The following is a 25,601-nucleotide window of genomic DNA, read 5'->3' as shown; positions in this document are numbered from 1 at the left end:
CTTTTTATACAGTACATACTGTCATATAGTAACAGGTTTGTACATGAGCAGCATGTGCAGATGAGTACATAAGGTGCAGCAACAGAGAAGTAACAGGTATGGAACATATGCCTTGGTGCAAACAGTCTCACGTGCAGGCAGTGGCGTCACAGCAAATTCTGGGCCCTGGGTACGAGGATTCACTGCGTGCCGCGCTGCGAGCTTGTATATCTGCTATTTTTTAAAAATCGTGAAAATGTGTGCAAGAAACCTATGTCAAGGACCCCCAAGATGATATGTATTTGGCCACGGACCCCGATCTCAAAATATTTAGTTCCAGGGACCCCCAGAAGCAAAATCTGAGTTAGAAATGTTCGCTTAAAAAATACATATATTCAAAGATTTTCACACATTTTCACAACTTTTCAAAAATAGCAGATCTACAAGCTCGCAGCGCGGCACTCGGTGCCGCGCTGTGAGCTTGTATATCTGCTATTTTTCAATAGATAAAGTTATTAGGGCCCCTCCACCTTGGGCCCCAGTAACTCAGTCCCACTTTCCTACCCCTTGTGACGCCCCTGCGTGCAGGTAAGACAAGGAAAGTACAACATGATTTAGTGATTTCCTCTCCTTGCCGTCGCACTCTCTACTGTTAGCGTGAACTCTCCCTGCCGCTGGATTTACATGCTCACACATCCATCTTCAGAGTTCACAGCTGTTTGACTGAGGTGAACGTGAGGGCACCCGCAGCTCATTGACTTAAATGACACGGCCGCTACAGAGTAAAATGGAATAGTCAATAAAATTCAGCATCTACCTAGAGAGAGAGAGAGAGAGAGAGAGGGAGAGGGAGAGGGAGAGGGAGAGGGAGAGGGAGAGGGAGAGAGACTTCTCAGTTTAATTGAGATTGTTGCAGAGTGAATGTTACTCTTATTGACTTAATGAGGTGAATCCACCCGTCAGTCACCACTACATCACTGTCTTCATTGTTATTGACGGTGAAGAATTTGTTAGGTTTGGATGTGGGTGGTCCTTGACGGGACGGAGTCATTGAATGTATAAAAACAGGTGGCCTGGGCTGTGACGATCCCCCACAGCCCTCCCCCTCCCCAAATTCTAGGTTCAAGGCTTCTTTATTGTCACATCTTGTGTACGAGTTAATGAGAGTGACATTATGCGTGCATGCTTGCATGCGTCTGTAGTTCTCTAGAACCGACTTCAAACTCAACATGAGTTGCAGCAGACGACCCGAGGTGGTGCCATGCCCGGCGTCAAGACGGTTCGACAGGCCGTGATAAGCCTACGAGCTCTGCTGACACGGTGCTACCTCTGTAAAAGGCCCATAGCACCATGGCTTGCAGTCGCCTGAGATAACTGAGGCGTTGGTATGCCTTCCTCACTACTCGGTTGGTGTGCACGGCGTCCCAGGGCTGAGTTTCTCAGGGATGTGGACGCCAAGGAATTCCAAGTAGCTGACCCTCTCCTCTCCTCCACGTTGCCATCCATGTGCAGTAGATGGGGGTGCGCTCTATCCAGCTTCCTGTAGTCCACGGTCAGCTCTGTGGTCTTGTCAACGTTGAAGGCCAGGTTGTTCTCCTGACATCATCGTATCAGGTTCTCCAACTCTCTCCTGTAGATTGTTTCATCGTCGTCAGTGATCGGACCTATCACTGTCGTGCCGTCAGCGAACTTGACCACTAAGTGCTGGTGTCTGGGTTCTCCTTCCTCCCCCCCTTACAGTCCAATGTTCCCCAGCTTTAGCCCAGTTGGTATAGCACTCGCCTTTTGAATCGATCCCGGGCACCGCCAACTCAGCATATGAGTAGCTTGGAGCTGACAGTAGGTGTTGCGCTCCACCTCAGCAATCCATCTCCCAGGGGTCGCATTGTGAAACGGGGATAGACTCCCGCACCCTGGCTGATACCGACATTAAGCATCTCTGAAATACTTACTACTTACGCAGCACTCGGTGCCGCGCTGTGAGCTTGTATATCTGCTATTTCTCAATAGCTAAAGTTACTAGGGCCCCTCCACCTTGGGCCCTGGTAACTCAGTCCCACTTTCCTACCCCTTGTGACGCCCCTGGATGTTGCCACGGTAATCAATGCAATTAATTAAGAGGATTATGATCAAAATTGACTGTATGTAGGAAACACAAGGACTGTAGGGAGCTAATTAATATCTATCCATTTAACGCTGGAGATGAGGTCACAGTTATGGGGTTGTGCTGTAATGCATAATATAACATAATAGGGGACCCTGCAGCTTGCTTTACATAATCTACACACCAACAGCACCAGAAATACTGTCACTGTTGCATTTTGATGAGAGCAATATGGCCACTGAGGGTTTACTCGGCTCAAAGCCACTCATCATTAAAGCAATAAGAATGGGGAAAAGAAGATAAGACAGTGGGGGTCTGGGAGAGATTCGCAAAAGCTGTAAGGCGAGAACTAAAGTGAATGAAGTAGAAAATTGAAGGAGCTTTAGTCAACTTTTTCTTGAAAAACGGATGCTAAAATAAAAATAATATCGAAAATATTGTATAAAAAAGATTAAGCTTCATATATGTGTTTCTGTTAAAACATGACCACAAAAAGCGTAAAATAATGATAAAATAATCATTTTGGCCATTGTCAGGCTGACTTTGTTTACATCTCCATTCTTTTATATGGATTGATCATTGAAAAGAGAGGTATAGTAGAGATACCAATACTGAAAAATATATGGAGTAGGGTGAATGTGGAAGATTATAAAGTGCCTTTGAATTGGTACCGTATGTCCACCAAAATATTACAAAACACATACCTGTGATAACGGTCACACTTCTTTATAGGATAAATGCTGAAATAACCTCCCCACACCCTGCATGCATGCATGCAGTGTGGATTAGGGTAGAGAGACATTACAGTTCACACAAGCAAAGGCGGGGGGGGGGGGGGGGGGGGGGGGATGGTGACTCATTTCTTCAAACTGTCCATATGTCAACTCGCATTGTGACAACATTTAATTTCCTGGACAGTCCTTCCAATCATGCTATCGCCATATAAATCATGAGTGTTGCATGAAGCAGATGACATATAAGGAGATAACAGCACTCTGAATGATTAGAGAATAGACTATGGAGGAATCCTACTGTCCATAATCCCTTTACATGTGACTGCTAGGTAGAAGTACATTACTTCGTAGGAGAGGATAGTAGAGTTCTAAATTTCACACAACACGCACCTGCGCGCACGCACGCGCGCACACACACACACACACACACACACACACACACACACACACACACACACACACACACACACACAACAAATGGCCTCCTTTTCACATTGCGCCACCAGCAGGTTGACTTTTGCAACACACATTTTTGGAACAAAATGCCTCAAATCATAATTGCAGCGTCAGATTACAGTGAAAGGCAGAAGAAGACATGGCACCCTTTTCACATTGGACTATTATAGCGCCACCAGGAAGCCACAATAACATACCTGACCCGGCGGAGACCTGTGCTTGGAAGGGCACTGCTTCTAGTTTTTATTTATATTATTATATTCCTTTATTGTCCTTTATTTTTATCTATTTATTTAGCTGTCTTTTTTTGTCTTGCTTTGTGGTGCTAATTGCTTTGTTTTGAAATGTGCTATACAATTAACTTCTTTCCTTACCTTGCCTTGCCTACGGTATATACAGTATACACACACACACACACACACACACACACACACACACACACACACACACACACACACACACACACACACACACACACACACACACACACACTCAGACCGGTGGATATGATCTTTTTGTTAATCAACCACACTAAATCTTTTGCTACATCCCGATTTTCAGTTAAATAGATTGGATGAAATCACTTGAACAGTTGTCACGCTGAATGTCCAAAGACAAGCCAATCAAGTCAAGAGATACAACAATGGAGATGTTTTACATAATGACCACATCTCTCATCATCTTGACTGTGACATTAGAGATGATGGCGTGCAGCTGACGCCATCAGTACTTACAGTGGTTTAAATTAACTAAGTAACATACAATTTAAGTAACGTACAATTTAACCACTTCAGCCCTATATACATTTTGGCCATTTGAAAATAGCCGATCTACAAGCTCACAATGCGTCACATCGCAATCTGCTATTTTCAAAAGACTTTTATACATTTGAAAACCTGAAATATAGTGGAGGCCCTAAGACACATTTTACTTCAAGTCATGATGCAAAGGTCCCCTTTGGTATGGAAGTACCTTAGGGCCATTGGAAAGAATTTATCCAAAGAGACAAGTTAGATCACCCTTCATTTTCTTTTTATAGCCATTTTAAAAATGGCCGCCAACAATAAACCACTATTACACCAGACCCCATATCTTTGCTTCTGTTAGAGCTATAATAATAATATTGGTGTCAAAGTGTACATTTTTGGGGTCTAGTAATTCAATTAAATAGGTTTCAAAGCAAAAAACCCAATACTTCACTGATTAACATGACAGCGGGGGGTAAAATATGCAAATTTCATGAAAAATAACACGTTTTAACAGGGTAACCTACCCCCCCACCCCTCCCCCTAAACTTTGATTCACTTTTCCTTTGGTATGGAAGTACCTTAGGGCCATAGGAAACAATGTATCCAAAGAGACAAGTTGGATCACCCTTCATTTTCTTTTTATAGCCATTTTAAAAATGGCCGCCAACAATAAACCACTATTACACCAGACCCCATATCTTTGCTCCTGTTAGAGCTATAATAATAATATTGGTGTCAAAGTGTACATTTTTGGGGTCTAGGAATTCAACTAAACAGGTTTCAAATAAAAAACCCCAATACTTCACTAATTAACATGACAGCGGGGGGTAAAATATGCAAATTTCATGAAAAATAACATGTTTTAACAGGGTAACCTACCCCCCCACCCCTCCCCCTAAACTTTGATTCACTTTTCCTTTGGTATGGAAGTACCTTAGGGCCATAGGAAACAATGTATCCAAAGAGACAATTTAGATCACCCTTCATTTCCTATCTATAGCCATTCTAAAAATGGCCGCCAACAATAAACCACTATTACACCAGACCCCAACTTTGCTTCTGTTAGAGCTAACATAATAATATTGGTGTCAAAGTGTACATTTTTGGGGTCTAGGAATTCAACTAAACAGGTTTCAAATCAAAAAACCCAATACTTCACTAATTAACATGACAGCGGGGGGTAAAATATGCAAATTTCATGAAAAAGAATATGTTTTAACAGGGTAACTTACCCCCCCACCCCTCCCCCTAAACTTTGATTCACCTTTCCTTTGGTATGGAAGTACCTTGTGGCCATAGGAAACAATTTATCCAAAGAGACAATTTAGATCACCCTTCATTTTCTATCTATAGCCATTTTAAAAATGGCCACCAACAATAAACCACTATTACACCAGACCCCAACTTTGCTTCTGTTAGAGCTATACTAATAATATTGGTGTCAAAGTGTACATTTATAGGGTCTAGGAATTCAACTAAACAGGTTTCAATGCAAAAAACCCAATACTTCATTAATTAACAGGACAGCGGAGGGTGAAATATGCATATTTCATGAAAATATAATATATTTTAACAGGGTAACTTACCCCCCACCCCTCCCCCTAAACTTTGATTTACTTTTCCTTTGGTATGGAAGTACCTTAGGGCCACAGGAAAAAACAAATCCAAAGAGACAAGTTAGATCACCCTCATTTTCTATTTATAGCCATTTTAAAAATGGCTGACGACAATAAACCACTATTACACCAGAACCCATAGCTACAATAATACAGTCTGTCTTGCACTTCCAATGGAGCGCATCACTGCTTGGTGGCATGTGATCAAAGTAGCTTCCTTTGTGAAGGAAGAGGGAGAGTCGAGCATTAGGACACAGTCCTAATGTCATCCCCGGAAACGGGAGAGTGTTTTCTGCTGGTGTTTCAGTCCGAGTGTATCAAAGGGTGCGTTCGGAAATGTGCACTGGGTCTGGTTAGGGTTAGGGTTAGTTTTAGACATAGTTTTACTGAGGTTAGGGTTAGGGTTAGGGTTGGGTTTAGGCATAGTTTTACTGAGCTTAGGATTAGGGTTGGGTTTAGGCACTCATACACTGAGCACACACCCGGTGTGCATTTCCGAACGCACCCTTTGATACGCTCGGACTGAAACACCAGCAGAAAACACTCTCCCCCCCGGAAACACCATACAGCTTCTGGAGAGATTTCTGGAGAAGGGGTGTGTGGGTGGAGATCATCTCAGTTGTGGGGCTAGGGCCAGAGAGCAGCTGAAGAGGTAAGGTGAGTTCAGGCAAGGACTGCCGCACGGACTGTCTTCTTGCCCTTGCCAAAGGCTGTGTTGCTCCCCATTAAAGCATGGAATGCTGGCAGTGCCATTGTCTTGGATGGTCCAAGACTGTGAGCAATGGCATGTGCTGGAAGATACCTGGTAAATTATCCAAAAGAAGGGGAATATCATAGACAAATTCGCTTCAGTCTGGGAGAACACCAGATCCCATCAGTCATTGAGAAGCCGGTGATGAGCCTTGGAAATGTCTTCAACCGCACTCTGAATGACAGAGATTCCATCAAGGCAACCAGTGCTGACCTGGAGGGGGCTCCCTGGAAGATTCAAGGCCTGTGTTTACCAGCATGAAATGCACCCAAAAATCCTCTGGCCTCTACTCATCTATGATGGCTGAATGAAGATGGCTGTGGCCGCAGCCTAAGCAAAATCAGGCTGTACAGGAAGACCAATAAACTCAGGCTCTGTTTCAGCTCAGTCAGGGAGGAGTTTGTGGCACGGGCACAGGAATATCTGCAGTACACATCCTGAGCACCCAGGTACCGTACATATCCTGAACATATCCTGAGCAGCTGCTCCAAGGCGCTGGGTGAGGCCTGAGGGCCGGTTTCTATTGAGGAACGACCAGGTCCTGAAATCCATCGCGTAAAGGACCAGGTCACCTCTGGGACAACCAGATCTTATTTTATTGTTGTGTGGGACACGATCAACACAATCCTGAGTTGAGTTGTTCAATCTGTGTTTTTAGATATTTTAGTATTTCAGCCGATTTCAGCATGCTACAACTGGTCATATGATGCAAAATGCATCATATGACCAGTTGTAGCATGCTGAAATACTAACATATCTAAAAACACAGATTGAACACAAAAAATTATTCAGGGTTGTGTTGATCGTGTCCCACACAACAATAAAATAAGATCTGGTTGTCCCAGAGGTGACCTGGTCCTTTAAGCAATCAGCAAGGGCATCAAGGGCATCCAATACTCCCAAGCCACAGCTAAGGCCATTCACTGTGTCAAGGAAGGGAAAAGGTCAGAGAAAACACCAAAGAACTGCTCTGCTGGTTTGCTCTCCACAGCCCGAGACTGAGTGATGACAGTTGACCTGGAGAGGCAGCTGAAAATTCCACCACACATCTCCCTGTCCAGATTGAGACCTGACATCTAGCAGTCTGGAATTTGCCAGTCACTCCCTAAGCACAGCTACGCCACTGTGCATAACAGTTGCCAACAAAGAAGAGCCATAGGCAACATTGGGGATGCAGCAGAAAAAGCCTCCAGATTAAGAGGGCAGAGCAGTGGGGCCAGAAGCATGCCACTTGGATACATAACGAGGTCTGATCAGCTTCAGTCGGGTCGCCTGAGGAGGCTGACTCTTGCAGGACCCAAAACACCCAGTGACTCCAGGAAACAACACTGATGATGTGTCCAAGTTTGCATCAGTAAATGATTTGTTAACTATTAATGAAATGTGATTAATTATTTCACCTCCATTTTGAAGGTAATGAGAAAACTATTGTTTTTTTTGTTGTTGTCTTGAAACCAATTTAATCTGATTATTTTACCCCAGAAATGATATCTCTATCAGAAGCAAAGATATAGGCTGCGTTGTATTGCTGTAAGTGTAAATGATGGCTGCCATTTTTAAAAAACGTGTATATTTCAGAAATGAAGGGTGATCTAATCTCTTTGGATAATTTCTTTCCTATTACCCTAAGGTAGCCTACTTCATTGCCAAAGGGGGAGAAAAAGGAACATTACCCTGTTTAAACTATTTTTTCTTTGCATATTTTACTCCTGTTGAAACATATTGTTTTTTTTTCCCATTAAAACCTGTTTAGTTGAATTCCTAGACCCCAAAAATATTATTATTATAGCTCTAACAGAAGCAAAGTTGGGGTCTGGTGTAATAGTGGTTTATTGTTGGCGGCCATTTTTAAAATGGCTATAGATAGAAAATGAAGGGTGATCTAAATTGTCTCTTTGGATAAATTGTTTCCTATGGCCACAAGGTACTTCCATACCAAAGGAAAATTGAATCAAAGTTTAGGGGGAGGGGTGGGGGGTAAGTTACCCTGTTAAAACGTATTATTTTTCATGAAATTTGCATATTTTACCCCCCGCTGTCATGTTAATTAGTGAAGTATTGGGTTTTTTGCATTGAAACCTGTTTAGTTGAATTCCTAGACCCCAAAAAATGTACACTTTGACACCAATATTATTATTATAGCTCTAACAGAAGCAACGTTGGGGTCTGGTGTAATAGTGGTTTATTGTCGGCGGCCATTTTTAAAATGGCTATAGATAGAAAATGAAGAGTGATCTAAATTGTCTCTTTGGATAAATTGTTTCCTATGGCCCTAAGGTACTTCCATACCAAAGGATAAGTGAATCAAAGTTTAGGGGGAGGGGTGAGGGGGTAAGTTACCTTTTATGAACACCATGAACAGTTTTTAGTTTGCTTGATTCAATATTTAGATATATGATCTAAATGTTATCAGGCCCTTCAGGCCCAGTTCCTCTCCACATACACACCCATTGTAACTTCAAACTCCATTTTAACCATGATAGATTCATTAAAAACGCCCATATTTTTTTCTGTTGACTCATACTACCCTCCTAATACGTGAGCAGGCCGTGTTTTTTCAATAACTTTATTCATTTATTTTTAATAAATTGATATTGTATTAAATCTTCCATTTTCCCAAATAATTATTAAAAATGAAAGGTTAGCGAAAAAACACGGCCTGCTCACGTATTAGGAGGGTAGTATGAGTCAACAGAAAAAAATATGGGTGTTTTTAATGAATCTATCATGGTTAAAATGAAGTTTGAAGTTACAATGGGTGTGTATGTGGAGAGGGCCTGGAAGGCCTGATAACATTTACATCAAATATCTAAATATTGAATCAAGCTAATTAAAATCTGTCCAGGGTGTTCATAAAAGCCTGATTAGACAATAAAATGACCAAAAGTATTTTTGAAAGTGGAATATCCCTTTAACACATCGGGTGCCCACGAGGTGTCTACACGCCAATCTCTTTGATGTCTCTGGAGGCCCAGCCGCAGTGCCCACGACGCGTTTGACGCGTTTTACTGTACTGTAGTTACTGTACATTGCTACCGCAATGAAGGATCTACCACGGTGATCAAACACCAACAATATGGGAAAAACACTACATTTCCCAAAATGCAGCGCGGTACACGTGACCAGCATGTGCAGTCTCCCTGCAGCCACTAACAAGCTTCTGTTCCTATCCTGCACTGCACTCTATCGTCCCTCTATGTATCCTAGTACGTATCATGAGTACTAGTATTTTCCCAGTAATGCGGAGTCTCGGCGGAGAAACGTAACATGGCGGATTCTTCTCCTATTCTAGCTTTTTCAATCATCATGTTCAATGTGCGGTCCTTTCTACCTACCGTGACACAAACGCTGTGGCCCAGGTTTGGTAAAACGTGGTCCTGAAAACATTATCGTAAAAATAAACAGGATATCCTGGGATTACATTTACTCGGATCATGGATACTATTTTCCCAGTAACGCAGAGGTACGTAACATGGCGGATTCCTCTCCTTTTTCAATCACCATGTTCAAAACGCAAACCTTTCTACCGCCCGTGACACACACGCTGTGGCCCAAGATTGGTAAAAAGCTGTCCTGACTGAAAGAAAAGATCATCGTGAAAATAAACTGTACTTGGATTACATTTACTCAACGTATTACGGATACTTTTTCCACGACGTGAAGGTACGTAAATGACGTGTTGCCATGGAGACGGTGGGCCCCTGCGAGGGTAACCCTTGAATCACCGTGGGCACCCGATGTGTTAAGTAAAGCATTTGATTACTTTTTCCACCACTGAGTACTTACGCAATAAGCACTTTAAATCCCATTGTAAATATTATGAATAGACATCTTAACACTTGAGCTGCTGTTCAGTGTCAGCATTGCTCAAACACGTCACAGCCGTACCGTACTTTGCACTTTGCTTGCCATAGTTCAGTCAATTAACCATTTAGGCCTAGAATTATTGAATGCTTTAACCAGTGAAAAATAGCAGCTTGTAGATCTGCTATTTTTGAAAAAGTCGTGAAAATGTTTTGCAAATCTTTGAATATATGTATTTTCAAAGCAAACGTTTGTAACTCAAATTTTGCTTCTGGGTGGTCCCTGGAACTAAATATTTTGAGATGGGGGTCCGTGGCCAAATAAATATCATTTTGGGGGTCCTTCACATGAAATGGTTTGAGAACCACTGACATAGTAGTCTCTCAAGAACAGACTAACTGAGCTCCAGTTAAGTGAAAAACACCTTTTCTTTGACGATGGCTGGCCAGATTGCTGACATAGAAACATTGGGTTTTTCAAAAAATCTTTGAAGGATTCAAAAGACACTTATAGAATCGGGTCAAAATTCAAATTTTCACGATTTTTCAAAAATAGCAGATCTACAAGCTCGCAGCGCGGCACTCGGTGCCGCGCTGTGAGCTTGTATATCTGCTATTTTTCAATAGTTAAAGCATAAAATAATGATACACAATAATGTGTACCAGTTCTGAATGGGTTTTTAAAATACATTTATAGTGTTGCCACACAAGCACACATGGATGCATTTCCTATAACTTATCTGCTATAGCAGTGTTTCTCAAATGGGGGTACATGTATCTTTAGGGGTATGCAGAGGTACTACAGTGGGTACTTGAGAGAAAATGGAAACATTTATACTGTTATTTCTTTTTTTTTTAAAGATTTGTTTTTGGGCTTTTATTGGATAGTACAGTAGACTGACAGGAAACAGGGGGAGAGATGGGGAGAGACATGCAGCAAAGGTCATCCGGATTGGGAATCGAACCGTCGACGCCGCCAGGCATCAATGCCTATATGGTATGCGCTTAGACCAGTAGGCCACCGGGTGCCACACATTTATACTGTTATGTTTTATGATAAAACATTGACAAATGTATGTGAACGTGCTGCTCCGTAAAGCTTTAAACCAAATTAAGTAAAAAATCACACCCGTGTGAACTGAGCGGTGGTCGTGGAGGCTGTGCAACAGCACTACTGGGTGGGTGCAGCAGGGTTAGTGTGCTTTACAATGCTGTAGTTTCTTCACACACTCTAATTTATTTGACCCTAAAACATTCAGTTTGTTAATAATAATAATAATACTTGACCACACATGCTGACCCACCCTTCCCCCCCTGTGTGTGTGTGTGTGTGTGTGTGTGTGTGTGTGAGAGAACAACAGCGCCCCTCCCTTAACATGTGTGGTCAGAAAAGGTACTGCAGGCTTGAGGCTACATACACGGCCGGACGGCCGGACGGACACACACACGGCCACGTATAGGAGACGGTGTGACCACCGCTCAAAAATGTTACTGTTACTGAATAGAAAACAGGCTTTCTCAACATATTGACATCAAAACTGGACTTTAGATGTATTTTCTATTCAAAATGTTGTTGTCGATTAAAGGGGGTACTTGGATTCAGCAATCAGGAAAAGGGGGTACTGAAGCCCAAAGAGTTTGAGAACCACTGTGCTATAGGGTCGATTTGACGATGGGCCTAAACAATTATTTATTACAACCTTATCAAAAGTACAGTATAATAAAGGCAGAGATATTTGGTGTTGTTTTGTGTTGTGAGTGTATTGAGGGCTGATGCACATTCCATTCACCAGCCTTCCATAGAATGATGACTCACTGCTTAACAGAGAGAGAGAGAGAGAGAGAGAGAGAGAGAGAGAGAGAGAGACCTTTTTTGGCTTTGTCACACACACGTCAAAACAACTCCATCACAATTCCCTCCCACTCCGACACAATATAAATAAGTCACAAGATCTCTTGTGACTTATTTATATTGTGTCCGAGTGGATGGAGGACAAGCCGCCCCAGGCTCTCCAGAGGACCAGTCACTCTGCAGTCTCATGCAGATCTTCATGACAGAACAAGTCGTTTTTACTGTATGAGGCGTTATGGGATCATCTGTCTGGGGGCATGTCTCTCTGAGATTATTAGATGTCCTCACTTGATGTCGGTTTTGAATGTGGACCTCTGAACTGTACTGTATTTACTCCCAGCAGAGCATTAATTACAAACCTTGCCCACACCAATATCTCTTTTTTTTTTTTTTTTTCTTTAAATTTTTATCCCACGATTTTTGTAACCCATTTTTTCACCCGGTGCCAATTGCCTAAGCTGTAATCCTGGGCTCTGCTCTCCCTCTGCCAACCTGGGGAGGGCCCTGAACTGAGCTCATGCTTCCTTCAGTGCATGAGGAGTGAGCAGGCCGCTTCTTATCACCTGACAGGGGGAGCTTCCCCGGTTGGACGTAGCACGTGGAAGGAACACGTTATTCCAACCAGTTCCAGTCCCCTCCATCAGGCGCCCCGGCTGGCCAGGGGGAGGCATTATAGAGACCAGGATTACTGCATGTTTTTGTGAGGGTATCAACCCTAGGAGACATGGGGAGAACATGCAAACTCCACACAGAAAGGCCCTTTTGCCAACCCCACCTAGGGTGTGGGCACTGATGACGCGGAGGAGGGAACACGCCCCCAGCACCCACAGCGTCCCCCGGCGGGAATCGAACCCAGGACCTTCTAGCTGTGAGGCGACAGCACTACTGACTGCGCCAGGGCTGGGGAACAATTGCCTACCTAGGGGGGGAAGGGGGAAAAAAATGGAAGGGGAGAGGGGGAGAAGGGGGAAGAAGGAAAAAAGAGGAGAAAGAGAAAAAGAAAGAGAAAACGAGCGTGGAAGGGATGAAAAATGCAACAGGCCAGTCTTCGTGTGCATCTCCCCTGTGATCTGTCCAAGTAGTTTATGAGTATATATGATAGATTCATGAAAATTGTGACTTTTGTCGATTTTAGGTATGGTTGGTGAGGATCCGAAGGTCGTGGGTTTGATTCCCACCTACGCCGGGTCAGGTGTTCGATTCCCACCTACGCCATGCAAAAATAAAACTCAATGAATGAAAGAAACTTCCTCATTGTTTTAACCATCTCTAATCAATTTTCTCACCATCATCTAACCTATTTGTACTATTGTATTACTACAATATAACATGTAGGCCTACGGTACATTGGCACATATTGACAGATGCCTGTTAAGTATAACCCTTGTGAGACTGTACTTCATTCATAGATGTATTGTACATCTATTTATATTCACTGGTGATAGATGTACACAGTATATATTAATTTATATATTCACTGTACATTTTATGTATTGTTATACTTATAATTATTATTATTTTATATAATTATATAACATAATAATTATTTTCTCTTATTCAGAGATCCACTGCAAATGCAGATCAGTATTTATTTCATCTTGGTTTGGAACGAATTCACTTAGAAGTACCTTGTATTTCATTCTAACTAATGCTGCTGACATTTCTTTTAAAATCTTACTCTGTATGAGTTACAACAAACAAACATCAACAATATTATGACATCTGGACTTATTTCCAATGGGGATCAACAAAGTCAACCATTGAGGTAAAAGCATAACATATTTCATTAAATAAAAAAATGCAACTTCATGAAAGGTAAATATAATTTTAATCTAAAAGATTCAAATACAACAGGGTATTAATCCCACATACAACATAAACATGGTGACAACAAATATATATGAATATATCATCACTCTTGGGTGGAAACCCTATGTCCAAAACGTATTACTTATCACTTATTTCTTATCACTATTTAAAAATATCTAAAATAGTGAAAATAACTGATCTACAAGCTGACAACATGTCAGCATCTTGTGGGCCTATAGATCTGCTAACATGGTGAAAATAGACGATCTACAAGCTGTGACACTTTGATGTGTTGTGGGCTTGTAGATCTGCTATTTTCACTACTTTTATGCAACACTCGTGTATGATAAAGTAGGGCATTCATTTACAATAAAATAAAAGGAATGGGACATGGTTTCTGCCCAACAGCGACAATATGTTGATGGCTCTGGTGGCATCACACTTTGCACAATAATAATAAAAGTCTCAACTACATCACAAATTTAAGTAAGGGAGAGGCAAACATCTGCTCATTTATTTTTTGTTGTCTGCTAGCCACTCCTCTTTTGATATGGTGTCTGTATTTTTGGGCAGTGTACAGTATTATGTCCTGTTTCCTGTGTTCTGAACTGGCCACTGTCTGCATGAATTTGCCTGCACTGTCCGCTTGTTGAATCTGGCCGTGGAGGCGCTTCGCCTTTGGTGAAGAGGTGCAGAGAGAACAGCTGAGGTCTGGGAGACAGCAAAGGAGAAATAGAGAGAAATAGGTATAATCAATACAAATTCAGTGTCACACAGGTGACAGTTTATGTTTGCCTATGTGATAATACAGTATGCCCATCACACATCAGATCCCACCATGGCATTATCTTTTTTTAGCAGCCATCATGCAGGGGCCATCTATGTCTGTACACAGACATTTGTATGTGGCACAGATTTACACACTATTATAATGTTCTTATTTTGATCATAAGATCCAATTACAGAATGTCAAGTCTCCATACAGGTTTTTGTCAGAATATGTATGACACTGATATACTGGTTCTCAAATGTTTTATTTGCACAGACCCTTAACTCTGAGTGTCTTTATGTTTCTGGTTTTGATTGAATAGTTACTTTGTTAGCATTTCACAAAGGAAAAGCACAGTACAGTTCAGAATCAGATACAAGGTCTACTAATAGGATTTAAACCCAAGAAAGCACAATGGCTTGTTTACATGTGGGTCCTTTTGTACTAAATGTATAAGAGAAACACATAGATCTATAAACCACTCATTTGTTTGTTATGCTTTGTTGATGAGCCAAATGTAGTTTTCTCCTTTTCACTTTCATTAACATACTATATGACTCCTTATCTTAATGTTTCAATGACACTGACAATACCTTAAAACATATATATACATATAATAATAGCCTAATATTGCAATAGCAGGACAGTAACTTAGCTATGTAATCCATAGGATATATTAAAATGTCTTTACAAATAAAGCATTGACTAGATAGTATTGGCCAGCCATGGATCAAATGAAAGACAGTAGCAGACACCATCACCATGCCTATTGAAGAATGTTATTGTATGTATGGTAATGCATTTCATGCAGATGACCAGACCATTATTACCATAGTAATTTGTAGAACTCACGAAACTTACCTTGAGTGTTAGGATAACAAAGCCAGTGTCCAAGTGTCCATTGCATCCAAAGGTCTCTATAAGTGACAATTGTTTGTTTTAAACGTCGGACGCTGCATTAAGAGAATGTGGCTCACTTCACTCTACAGCTGTTCATAGCCCTCCCGTGTGGTTTCCATTTGCTGCTCGGTGCTCATATTCTGCCTAAAGCCCGCCTACTGTATCCGGTAATGTGTACGCACACGTTAAAGCAAGTAACGTTTCCATATCCGCTCTGGCCCCAGACCGGAACAGCGACTTGAAAAGACGGCGTGTGATTGGTTGGAATCCCGCGAGGGACGGTGTGTTTTGAACGGGGAGGGAGGGGAGGGGAGGAGAAATGAAAAAGGAGTCCGGCGATTTTATTGGCAGACACATGGACGTGCGACGGGAGGCGCTTTGATTGGAAAGAAACCACCGCGGGGGAGATCTTCCATTGGCGACAATTGAACTCGCTCTCTTTTTATTTGGACGCGAGGAGCCCCGCGGTTGGCCAGTAAAGGAGGAAGCGAGGTAGGCGAGCGCTCGCCGGGTAGCGCCACCGTGCCCCACACCAATATCTCTTGTTCTGCATCTCTCAACTGTGAGCTTGTCTGTTGATAATCTTTTTTTACTCAAAACATAATAATTTGTTTGGGGCAGCCTTCTGATTATTCCCACCAAATTCTACAAAAATCCACCCATCTTCTCTCGACTTTGACCTTGACATCGATTGTGACCTTTACCTTCGAGGTTTTCGACACCAAAACCTGTAGGCTGTCCCAAAGACCCAAAACACAATCGTTTCTTTGGGGTAGCCGTCTGATTATCTCCCACCAAGTTTCATGAAAATCCGCCCATCCATTCTCAGTTTTGACCTTGACAGTACGTATCCTTGAATGCTTTTTGAGCCAACATTCTAATCATCGTTGTATTGCGGATAATGGCAGACTGATTACGATACCCTGCCACTGCCACGCATTGTTGCGCACAGGATAATAACACACTTCACGGTGATGATCAAAGAAAGAGCTCAAGTTTATTCTTCACATGATTAAAAATTCTTCTCTTGTGGTCCCCACCCCCTTCTATCCCGCAGTATAAACAAGTGGAGCAGTACATGTCCTTCCACAAATTGCCGGCCGAATTCCGACAGAAAATCCATGATTACTATGAACACCGCTACCAGGGCAAGATGTTTGATGAGGAGAGTATACTGGAGGAGCTTAATGAGCCACTTCGAGAGGTAACAATGCAAAAACACACACACACAGGCACAAATGTACGCCCAACCATTAGCATACATATCGTTGCTGTCGGGTGGAAACCTTGTACAAGTATGTCCAAAACGGATCATTTTGTATTTTAAATTTTAAAATACTTTTTAAAAGATTTAAAATAGTGAAAATAGCTGATCTACAAGCACACAACGCCTCGCACCGAGAGGCGTTATGTGCTTGTAGAGCTATTTTCCCTAGTCCTGTGTGATAGTCCTAGAGGGCTTTAATTTACGAAAAACATGCACATTTGAAAGTTTCTGCTGGACAATGACGATATATAGAAAGAAACTTTCACAATAACAAAGACACGCGCACGCACGCACGCACGCACGCACGCACACACACACACACACACACACACACACACACACGCACGCACACACACACACACACACACACACTTACTGCCTTGTTATCAAATTTTGACACCCGTTTTACCACATTACCGCATTGATGTATTACCACTTATTGTAAATTGCTTTGGATTCAAAGCGTCTGCTAAATGCCTAAATTGTGAATTGTAAATTGTACCAAGAGTCAAAATGACTCTTAAAGAAATACTTTAGGATCCTCACAAATAAACTACACCTTTCAACAAATCAACATTGTTCTCCCAATTGTCTGTCAGGAAATTGTCAACTTCAACTGCCGTAAGCTGGTGGCGTCCATGCCCCTGTTCGCCAACGCCGACCCCAACTTTGTGACGGCCATGCTGACCAAGCTGAGGTTCGAGGTGTTCCAGCCTGCAGACTACATTGTCAGGGAGGGCACCATCGGCAAGAAGATGTTCTTCATCCAGCACGGCTCGGTCACCGTGCTGACCAAAGGAAGCGTGGGAATGAAGCTGATGGACGGTTCTTATTTTGGAGGTAAGACGTCTGTCTACACTGGAGTGTTTTTCATGGACTACTATGCTCATTGCTGGCTGTCTGTATTTCTTAAGCGTTGAACAATGTTATGTTCAATTTTATTGTACTTTACGACGAATACAGTCAAATGCTTAGGTATTTGAGCAATGGGCTACTGTTAAAATGCAGGCATTTTTGCTTTCTGTTGTAGTTTTACTTGGGTTGGGTAGTTTAAAAAAAAAAGGAACCAGTACTTTTTCCGTTCCTTTTTCCTGTAGTTTTATCACCTGAGTGCTGGATATATATATATATATATATATATATATATATATATATATATATACATACATATACATACTAGTAAGACGCCTCAGGGCGACACAGTGATGTGGACATCAGGGATCTCCATACAGTATATGGGCGTAAAAGGGATTTGTTCCCATGGCATCACAGGGATCTCCATATCTTTCTCATCGTAAAACTGCAACCTTCGGTCGCAATTAAAGATTTGTTTTGGGGCTTTTATTTGGTAGGACAGTAGTAGACTGACAGGAAATGGGGAGAGAGTGATGGGGAGTGACATGCAGCAAAGGTTGTCGGGATCAGTATTCGAACCCACAACACACCGTCAGGCATCAGAGCCTATGTGGTATGTGCCTGGACCGCTAGGCCAGCGGGCGCCCCGCTGGAATATACTGTTTTTTTTAGCTACTTTTCGCTTTACTATTTGCATTCCATGGGAATGGAATGGTAGCAACAACAGGACATCTGGGAATCCATCAGCAAAAAAAAAGTTTTTTCTTTTTTGAGCTGAATGTGTCTTGACAGATTACCCTGAGTGTGACTGAGTGCTGTGTGGTCTCTCACCTCGCAGCCACTCCTGCATGTCCCACCTTTCCAAGCTGTTCTCTTTCTGGGGATTGGGCATTGCTATTGCTGCTATTATTCACACATAAACACACACATGACACATGCACGCACGCACACAGATATAGTAGTACACAAACACATGCGTGTGCAGACAGTCATGCATGCACCGAATTCCCTATGTTTTTATTGTTATTAATTGTTGTCAGGTGAAGTAAATAAAGCAACAAAGCAAGTTAATTTGACCTTATTGTTATTGACACAAAGAGTAGCAGTTAGAAACAACATTGTCAAGTGGTGTAACTGGGTTGTGTCAATTAATGTAACCAGTATTGTTTTATGAAAACACTTTCATTCACTTCAAGTGCATAAAATATTAAATACTAGACCTTACCCGTTTGAAGATATGTGCTCCAATATATGTGCAGAGTGTGGGTTATGGAGAAATTAACTGTAACTGGTGCGTGTGTGAGAATATGTGGGAGCATCATAATGTAAGGAGCAACCCATGGAGGAGTGTATATTTTTTGATGGATACAAATAATTTAACAGCTAAATTAGGTGAATAGAAGTATGGGGATGTATGCGCTTGCCATACCCGTCGGAAGATAACACAAATGCATCAAATGCACCCGGTGCATTAGTGACCCGTGCATGCAGGCAAACCACATATATGAGAGAGAGAGAGAGAGAGAGAGAGAGAGAGAGAGAGAGAGACACTGCAACATTCCTAACTGTGAGATTGGTGTGTGTTAGCCTGATACTTCAGTCCGCACATCACCACCCCCTGTTGGTGGGTGGTTTGTAGTGGAAAAGCATTTACTGACTGACTGACTGACTGACTGACTGACTGACCTCCTACTGACTGACCTCCCTAATTATATGATAGATTTCTCATTGTGTGCCTTTAAAATAAGATTACTTATTAAGATACGTAATAAGATACGTTTAAATTTGTACCTATATTTTCATCCATGCCTTATAGTCTAGTGTACCTCCAGGCTTTCTCTGTGTACTCCATGTAAATTATGTAAATGCACCTTCTTGCTCTTTCTTGGCGTGTGTGAGAGGGGGAATGTCCGCTGTAGACCGGTCATCTCTTTGCGGTGGCTGTTCTTTTACCACAGTGGTAATGGTAATGGTACCTTCATATCAAGGAACCCCAAATGTGTATGATTTGGCCACGGACCCCCATGCAAAAAAAAGAAAAGAAAAACAGGAAATGTGAATATTATTCAAACTGTTTGTGTTTCGAAAATAGACGATCTGCAAGCTTTTTGGAATAGTTCATGATGTATTAAAGTTGTTAAAAACTGATCCTCCTTTTGGGGCACCCACTGGCCTAGCGGCCCAGGGCTCCAGGCATACCACATAGGCTCTGATGCCTGACAGCGTGTCGCGGGTTCAACCTTTGCTGCGTGTCACTCCCCATCTCTCTCCCCATTTCCTGTCAGTCTACTTTCCTATCAATGAAGGCATAAAAGCCCAAAAACGAAAGAAAAAAGAAAAGTTCCTTTCTCATTTTGCAGGGACCCATTAGCACAAACCCAAGGACCCCTGGGGGGTCCCTGGACCCCACTTTGAGGGGTTTTACTTGACTCCACTAGGTCCTGTCTGCTCTGTCTGCTCTGTTGGCTTCTGGACACACCTGAGCTCTATGCAGATTGGAACGGTCCAGTCCCCCCCCCCCAACACACTTCAGATGGAATCTCCCTGCATGTTGCTACCCCTCTCTATTCCCCACTGTCAGAGAATGTCGACCCCTCTGTAGGCAGGGAGCCAGCGCCAGGGAGAGAGAGGGTACACCGTTGTCAGGACAACAGCCAGCCCCAGCCCAGAGGAGTGAAACGGAGGGAAAGGGAGAGAGAGAGAGAGAGAGAGAGAGAGAGAGAGAGAGAGAGAGAGAGAGAGAGAGAGAGAGAGAGAGAGAGAGAGAGAGAGAGAAGGCAAAGGGGAGGAGGGGAAACAAGTGAATGTAATGAAGCATAGCTGTATATCTTAGAATGTGTAATGTGCTCCCCTCACCCAGCTGTCACTGCTGCTGTGAGCTTTTGGAGGCAAACCTAAACGGTTACTGTCCACAGGTCATACTGACTGTATGCCAACAACAACTACACAGTCACTCTGCTTTCATATTCATTACCTGTAGCCCTGCATCATTTTTACTAACATCCTGGGTCCATACAGTAGAGCCGTGATCAGCTCAAACCCTCAGGAGGTTAGATTCAGATGATCTGTTTTGCATTGAAACGGTGGGACTAATCTTGCAATATGCATACGGTATCTGCAAAGCTATATGAATTTTCTTTCATGTATAATGTTTATAGCAAACTTGAAACAAACCCCTATATAAGTTCTGAAATACATTCTGGCATGCACATTTACATTTTCAATGCCTCTAGTCTGTCAGCTGTTTTACAGTCTACGATTTGTGTAAATGATGCGATATCATGCTGTCAATTTAGTCTACTACTTGTGGTCTGTCAGGGATTGTATACGGTATACTGTAACCTATAACGTGTATAATGTTGGAGTGCATTGTAATGGAGCAGGGCTCATGAAATATAAGAGCACAGTCGTGCAGAGCAAAACAAAAAGAGACTTCCATAATGAAAACTAGCATAATAGTCTATAGCAGTATGTCCCCCTCTCTCTCTCTATTTCTCTGTCCTCATCCCAGCTTAAAGGAGCTATAGTCAACTTTTTCATTGTAGGGCCGACACTTTGTTTACATCCTAGTCTATAGACTAGAATGTAAACAAAGTGTCGGTCTGACAATGGCCAAAATGATTATTTTATCATTATTTTACGCTTTTTGTGGTCATTTTTGAATAGAAAAACATGTATGAAGCTTATTTTTTTATGAAATATTTTCGAAACATTATTTTTATTTTAGCATCCGTTTTTCAAGAAAAAGTTGACTATAGCTCCTTTAACTATGTGTGTTGTTATTCTGACGCACACGCACACACGCACACACACACACACACACACACACACACACACACACACACACACACACACACTTAGACACACTCAAGGGGAACACACACTGGACGCGGAGGCAGCGCGGAGGCGCCGCGTCAAAACATACGGCCCCATTATTTTCAATGAACTGACCCACACCGGCGGCGTCAGACGCGCGCAGTCGCGGCTCTGGCGCCTCGCCTGCCACGCCGATACGCCACTGTTCTATTTTTCCAGCGTTGCCGCGCGTTGAACATGTTCTCCCATGGTTCTCCCCACCGGGGAAATGGATGTGCTGTGTGGCAGCGCGCCGCATCCAGTTGGGGTTACCGTGCAGCACTTCATGTGCGTCGATACCGCGACGCGACGCTGCGCAGCCGTTCGCGTCCAGTGTGTGCTCCGCTTCAGACACACTTAGACAGACACACACACTTAAGGTGGTTGCACACTGCTGCGTTTTTCGGGCCGAATATCGGGGTGAATTTCGGAGCGCGTGAATAAAAAAATCAACCTCACGTTATGTCAGTCACGTTTGCACACTGCCGCCCGTTTCGCGCACCACTCGGTCCCTTGCTCTCTCTATCTCTCTCTCTCTCCTTGCCCTGAAAAACGCATTTCGCAACGAAAAACGCAGCAGTGTGCAACCAGCTTTAGACAGACAGACTCTCCCTAAAGACCAAAAATCACACCCGTGTGAACTGAGCGGTGGTTCTCCCCCCCCCCCCCCTGTGTGTGTGTGTGTGTGTGTGGCCTGGACAACAGCGCCCCTCCCTTAACATGTGTGGTCAGAAAAGGTACTACACAGGCTTGAGGCTACATACAGACCCACCCACATACAAACAAACTAACATACCTACACACACGGCCACTCTATGGAGACGGTGTGACCACCGCTCAAAAAGCCTGCAGCCAAGAAGTATTCCTCTTTAGGCTATCTAGTGAGTCGACAAAATGTTTGGCTTCTGCGTCATATAATAAATACTAGTTGTTCCATTTTTACACCGCCTGTCTATCTGCACGTCTCTCCATTTCCCAGAGATCTGTCTGCTGACCCGAGGCAGGAGGACGGCCAGCGTGCGAGCGGACACCTACTGTCGCCTCTACTCTCTGTCTGTGGACAACTTCAACGAGGTGCTGGAGGAGTACCCCATGATGAGGAGGGCCTTCGAGACGGTTGCCATCGACCGCTTGGACAGGATAGGTAAGACCACGGTTCACTGTGAAGATCCTGAGTGTTCGTTTACTGTACCTTTGAAGGTGTACAATCAACAACGAAACGATTTCATTGATTTTTTTAAAAGGATTTGATTGCTCATGCCAATAGTCCAGTGGTTTTCAACCCTTTTCATATCAAGGTCCATTATTTATTCGCCATTTTGAGCCCACCATTTGATGAGATTTAGTCTCTCAGACCCAAAACCTAGAATATTTTATTATCATTGGATAAGATTCCATGCTCTATGGGATAGGAGAGATAACAGGCAAATGTTGATCAAAATGTTTTAATTTAAATGAAACCTTACAGGTACATTTGGTTTCATTTTACACTCTCAAGAGTTAAAGATCTCTAAGGGTCCATTTGGTTACCAACTGTCCATTGTTTGCAGTGGTGGCTGAGTGGTTAGTGTCCACACCTAGGGCTCCGGAGGCCCCAGAGGTCGCAGGTACGATTCCCCACTCCAGCTACCACTGCTCCCCTTCCCCCTTGTGCTCCTTCTGGGCATCACTGGGTTGAGTTCAGCTGGGTTAAAGCTGATAAAAAAAAAGCAGCTGGGTTGGGCTGCGATATCTGAATTTCCCCCGTGGGAGGAGTAGGTATTCATTATTATTATCATTATTTAGCTGGGGACCACCAGGAACCCCCTCAAGGACCACTGGTGGTCCCTGGACCACTGATTGAAAACCACTGCAATAGTCTGTTAAGCTAGGCCGGGTCTGTCCAGTACATCTCAGTCAGCTTGCAAAACTTGGCAAATACCCAGCACTGTGGATTGGTTGATTCAGGTGCGCACCCTTTGTCCATAGCAACTATCTGTTCTTCACAGTAGCGGTCTGTTATCGTTATCGACAAATAACCGACCGCCGAATGCCGCGATTGACCAATCAGAATCAGTCAACCAAGCCGCGTACTAACAAAGCCTTATCGCAAAGCGCATGAAGTATCAATATGGCAACATATGGTTCAATGGACTAACGACACATTCATCATACATATTGTGAGCAAGATTACTACCAGATTATATTGCCTCCTTTGAAGGCTTTGTGAAACACATTCATTCATGTGATAATGAGTGTGACTTTTCACTGACTGTATATCGTCATTGTCAGGCAGAAACCTTGTATCTCAAAGTTTCAAATGTGTATTCTTTTTCTAAATTAAAGCCCTACTTCATCATACAAGAGTGTTGCACAAAAGTAGTGAAAATAGCAGATCTGCAAGCGCACAACACTGTGCAGGCGTTGTGTGCTTGTAGATTGACTATTTCCCTATATATATCGGCTTCAATTGACTATTTCCCTATATATATCGGCTTCAATTATAATATAATATATATATATAAAAGGAACGGTTATGGACATACAAGGTTTCCAGTTGACAACCATGATGTGCAGGTATGTATGTAACATGCATACAGTAATATGCACGTGACATCATTACCACCTCAGTTTGAGATAATTTGACACACACTCACTCAGCACAGTGAGAGATTTCTCTTTGCTTCCAGAGATTAGATCAGTGGTTACTGGTTACCAAAGGGTGAAGAAGCAAGGCTATACAAAGTTATGAATTCCTTTTTTTAATTGACTGTATTAATGCTTTGTGCCGACTTCCCAGAGAGGCAGAAGCCAATTCTATACCCCCCCAAAAAGCTTACATTTCCCATTGGTGTGACTTGGGCACAAAAGGTTTAGATAATAGGAACATAACGAGAAACGAGCTGCATGCAGAGGAACTGAGGGAAGGGCTGAGGAAATGTATTCATGGCTGTCAATCATTTATCATTTTATAATTCCCTGAGTGTCTGTCTGAAACATTGTAATTGGTCATCATTTCCTCTCGATACGGTATCAGATTTTTGGGAAATTGGCTAATGATGATGACTGATCACCTTTGGAAGGAACAACGCTGAGTCAGTCTCCTTGGGTTGATTGGACCAATGGATTCATTTACCCATCTGTTAAAATGATTGGTCAGCAGCCACTTCCATCATGGTCCATTCTTGGTCTGAACACACTTTAGAAAACACAACAGTGCATGCACTCAGGCAGACACGCACGCACGCACGCACGCACGCACGCATGCACGCAGAGAGTGCTCTGTCTAACTTCTTTCCTGAGTGTTGTTTACCTCCGCCTCATATCGTCTATGTCAACTGTTTTGTCTTTGCTGCTCAGCCTGTGACGGTAAAGGTCCATTCAGACCATTCGCGTGTTGTGTGTGTGAGCGCATGCATCCCATTCATTTCCAGTGGAGGCTTGCGTGCAGCCCGTCTAGCGTGATACAGCAAAATTCACGCTGAACGCACGCTGACAAGGACAGATCTAACTTGAAAGAAGTTCATCTCAACCGACTTTATTCAAATATTGTGCGTGCGTGAGCTCTTGAAGCCAATGGAAGCAGCACTGCTCTGCGTGTAGGTGTGGCTGTGGGAAATGACAGGGAAGTGATCCGACAGAGTGACTGTCAATCAACAACAGCCGTCGCGGACTGGAGGCGCACAGAATGTGTTCCTATGCGTTTAGACTGTGTGCGTGTTTCTTTGGTGTGAAAGCCCGTTAACGGTTACATGAAATCAATCTCTCCTCTCCGTTCCTCTCCTGTCCTTCCATCATCAGTGTTGCCATGTCTGCGACTTTGGTCTTGTTTTTCTGTGTATGATACATTTTCATGTCAAGGAATTAATTCGCATTTGTCCACGGACCCCCATCTTTTGTGCCAGAGACCCACATTCAATATTCGTAAAATATATATTCCCGCTATTCTTTCAAGATTGTTTTGATGGGACGTGTTGTGATCTTGTTCATCGTCTATTTTCAAATAGCCTTGTGTGTGTGTGTGTGTGTGTGTGTGTGTGTGTGTGTGTGTGTGTGTGTGTGTGTGTGTGTGTGTGTGTGTGTGTGTGTGTGTGTGTGGCCAATAGGTGCTTCTTTTGGGCTT

At 42.9% G+C, this 25,601-nt stretch overlaps 1 protein-coding gene across 1 annotated transcript in view; it reads left to right on the top strand.

The window, feature by feature from the left end:
• hcn2b (hyperpolarization activated cyclic nucleotide-gated potassium channel 2b) overlaps positions 1-25,601 on the top strand; it is a 210,596-nt gene that overhangs the window by 43,488 nt on the left and 141,507 nt on the right. Inside the window, exons 5-7 of the mRNA XM_080730050.1 lie at positions 16,580-16,726; positions 17,389-17,629; positions 22,479-22,643. Of these exons, the coding sequence (XP_080586176.1) occupies positions 16,580-16,726; positions 17,389-17,629; positions 22,479-22,643 (553 nt within the window). The remainder of the gene's footprint in view (positions 1-16,579; positions 16,727-17,388; positions 17,630-22,478; positions 22,644-25,601) is intronic.

This window comes from Nannobrachium achirus (genome assembly GCF_963921795.1).
Source record: "Nannobrachium achirus genome assembly, chromosome: 1".
NCBI classification, from domain to species: domain Eukaryota; kingdom Metazoa; phylum Chordata; class Actinopteri; order Myctophiformes; family Myctophidae; genus Nannobrachium; species Nannobrachium achirus.
The sequence above is the reverse complement of the archived record's forward strand: the minus strand, read 5'-3'. Positions and strand labels throughout refer to the sequence as shown.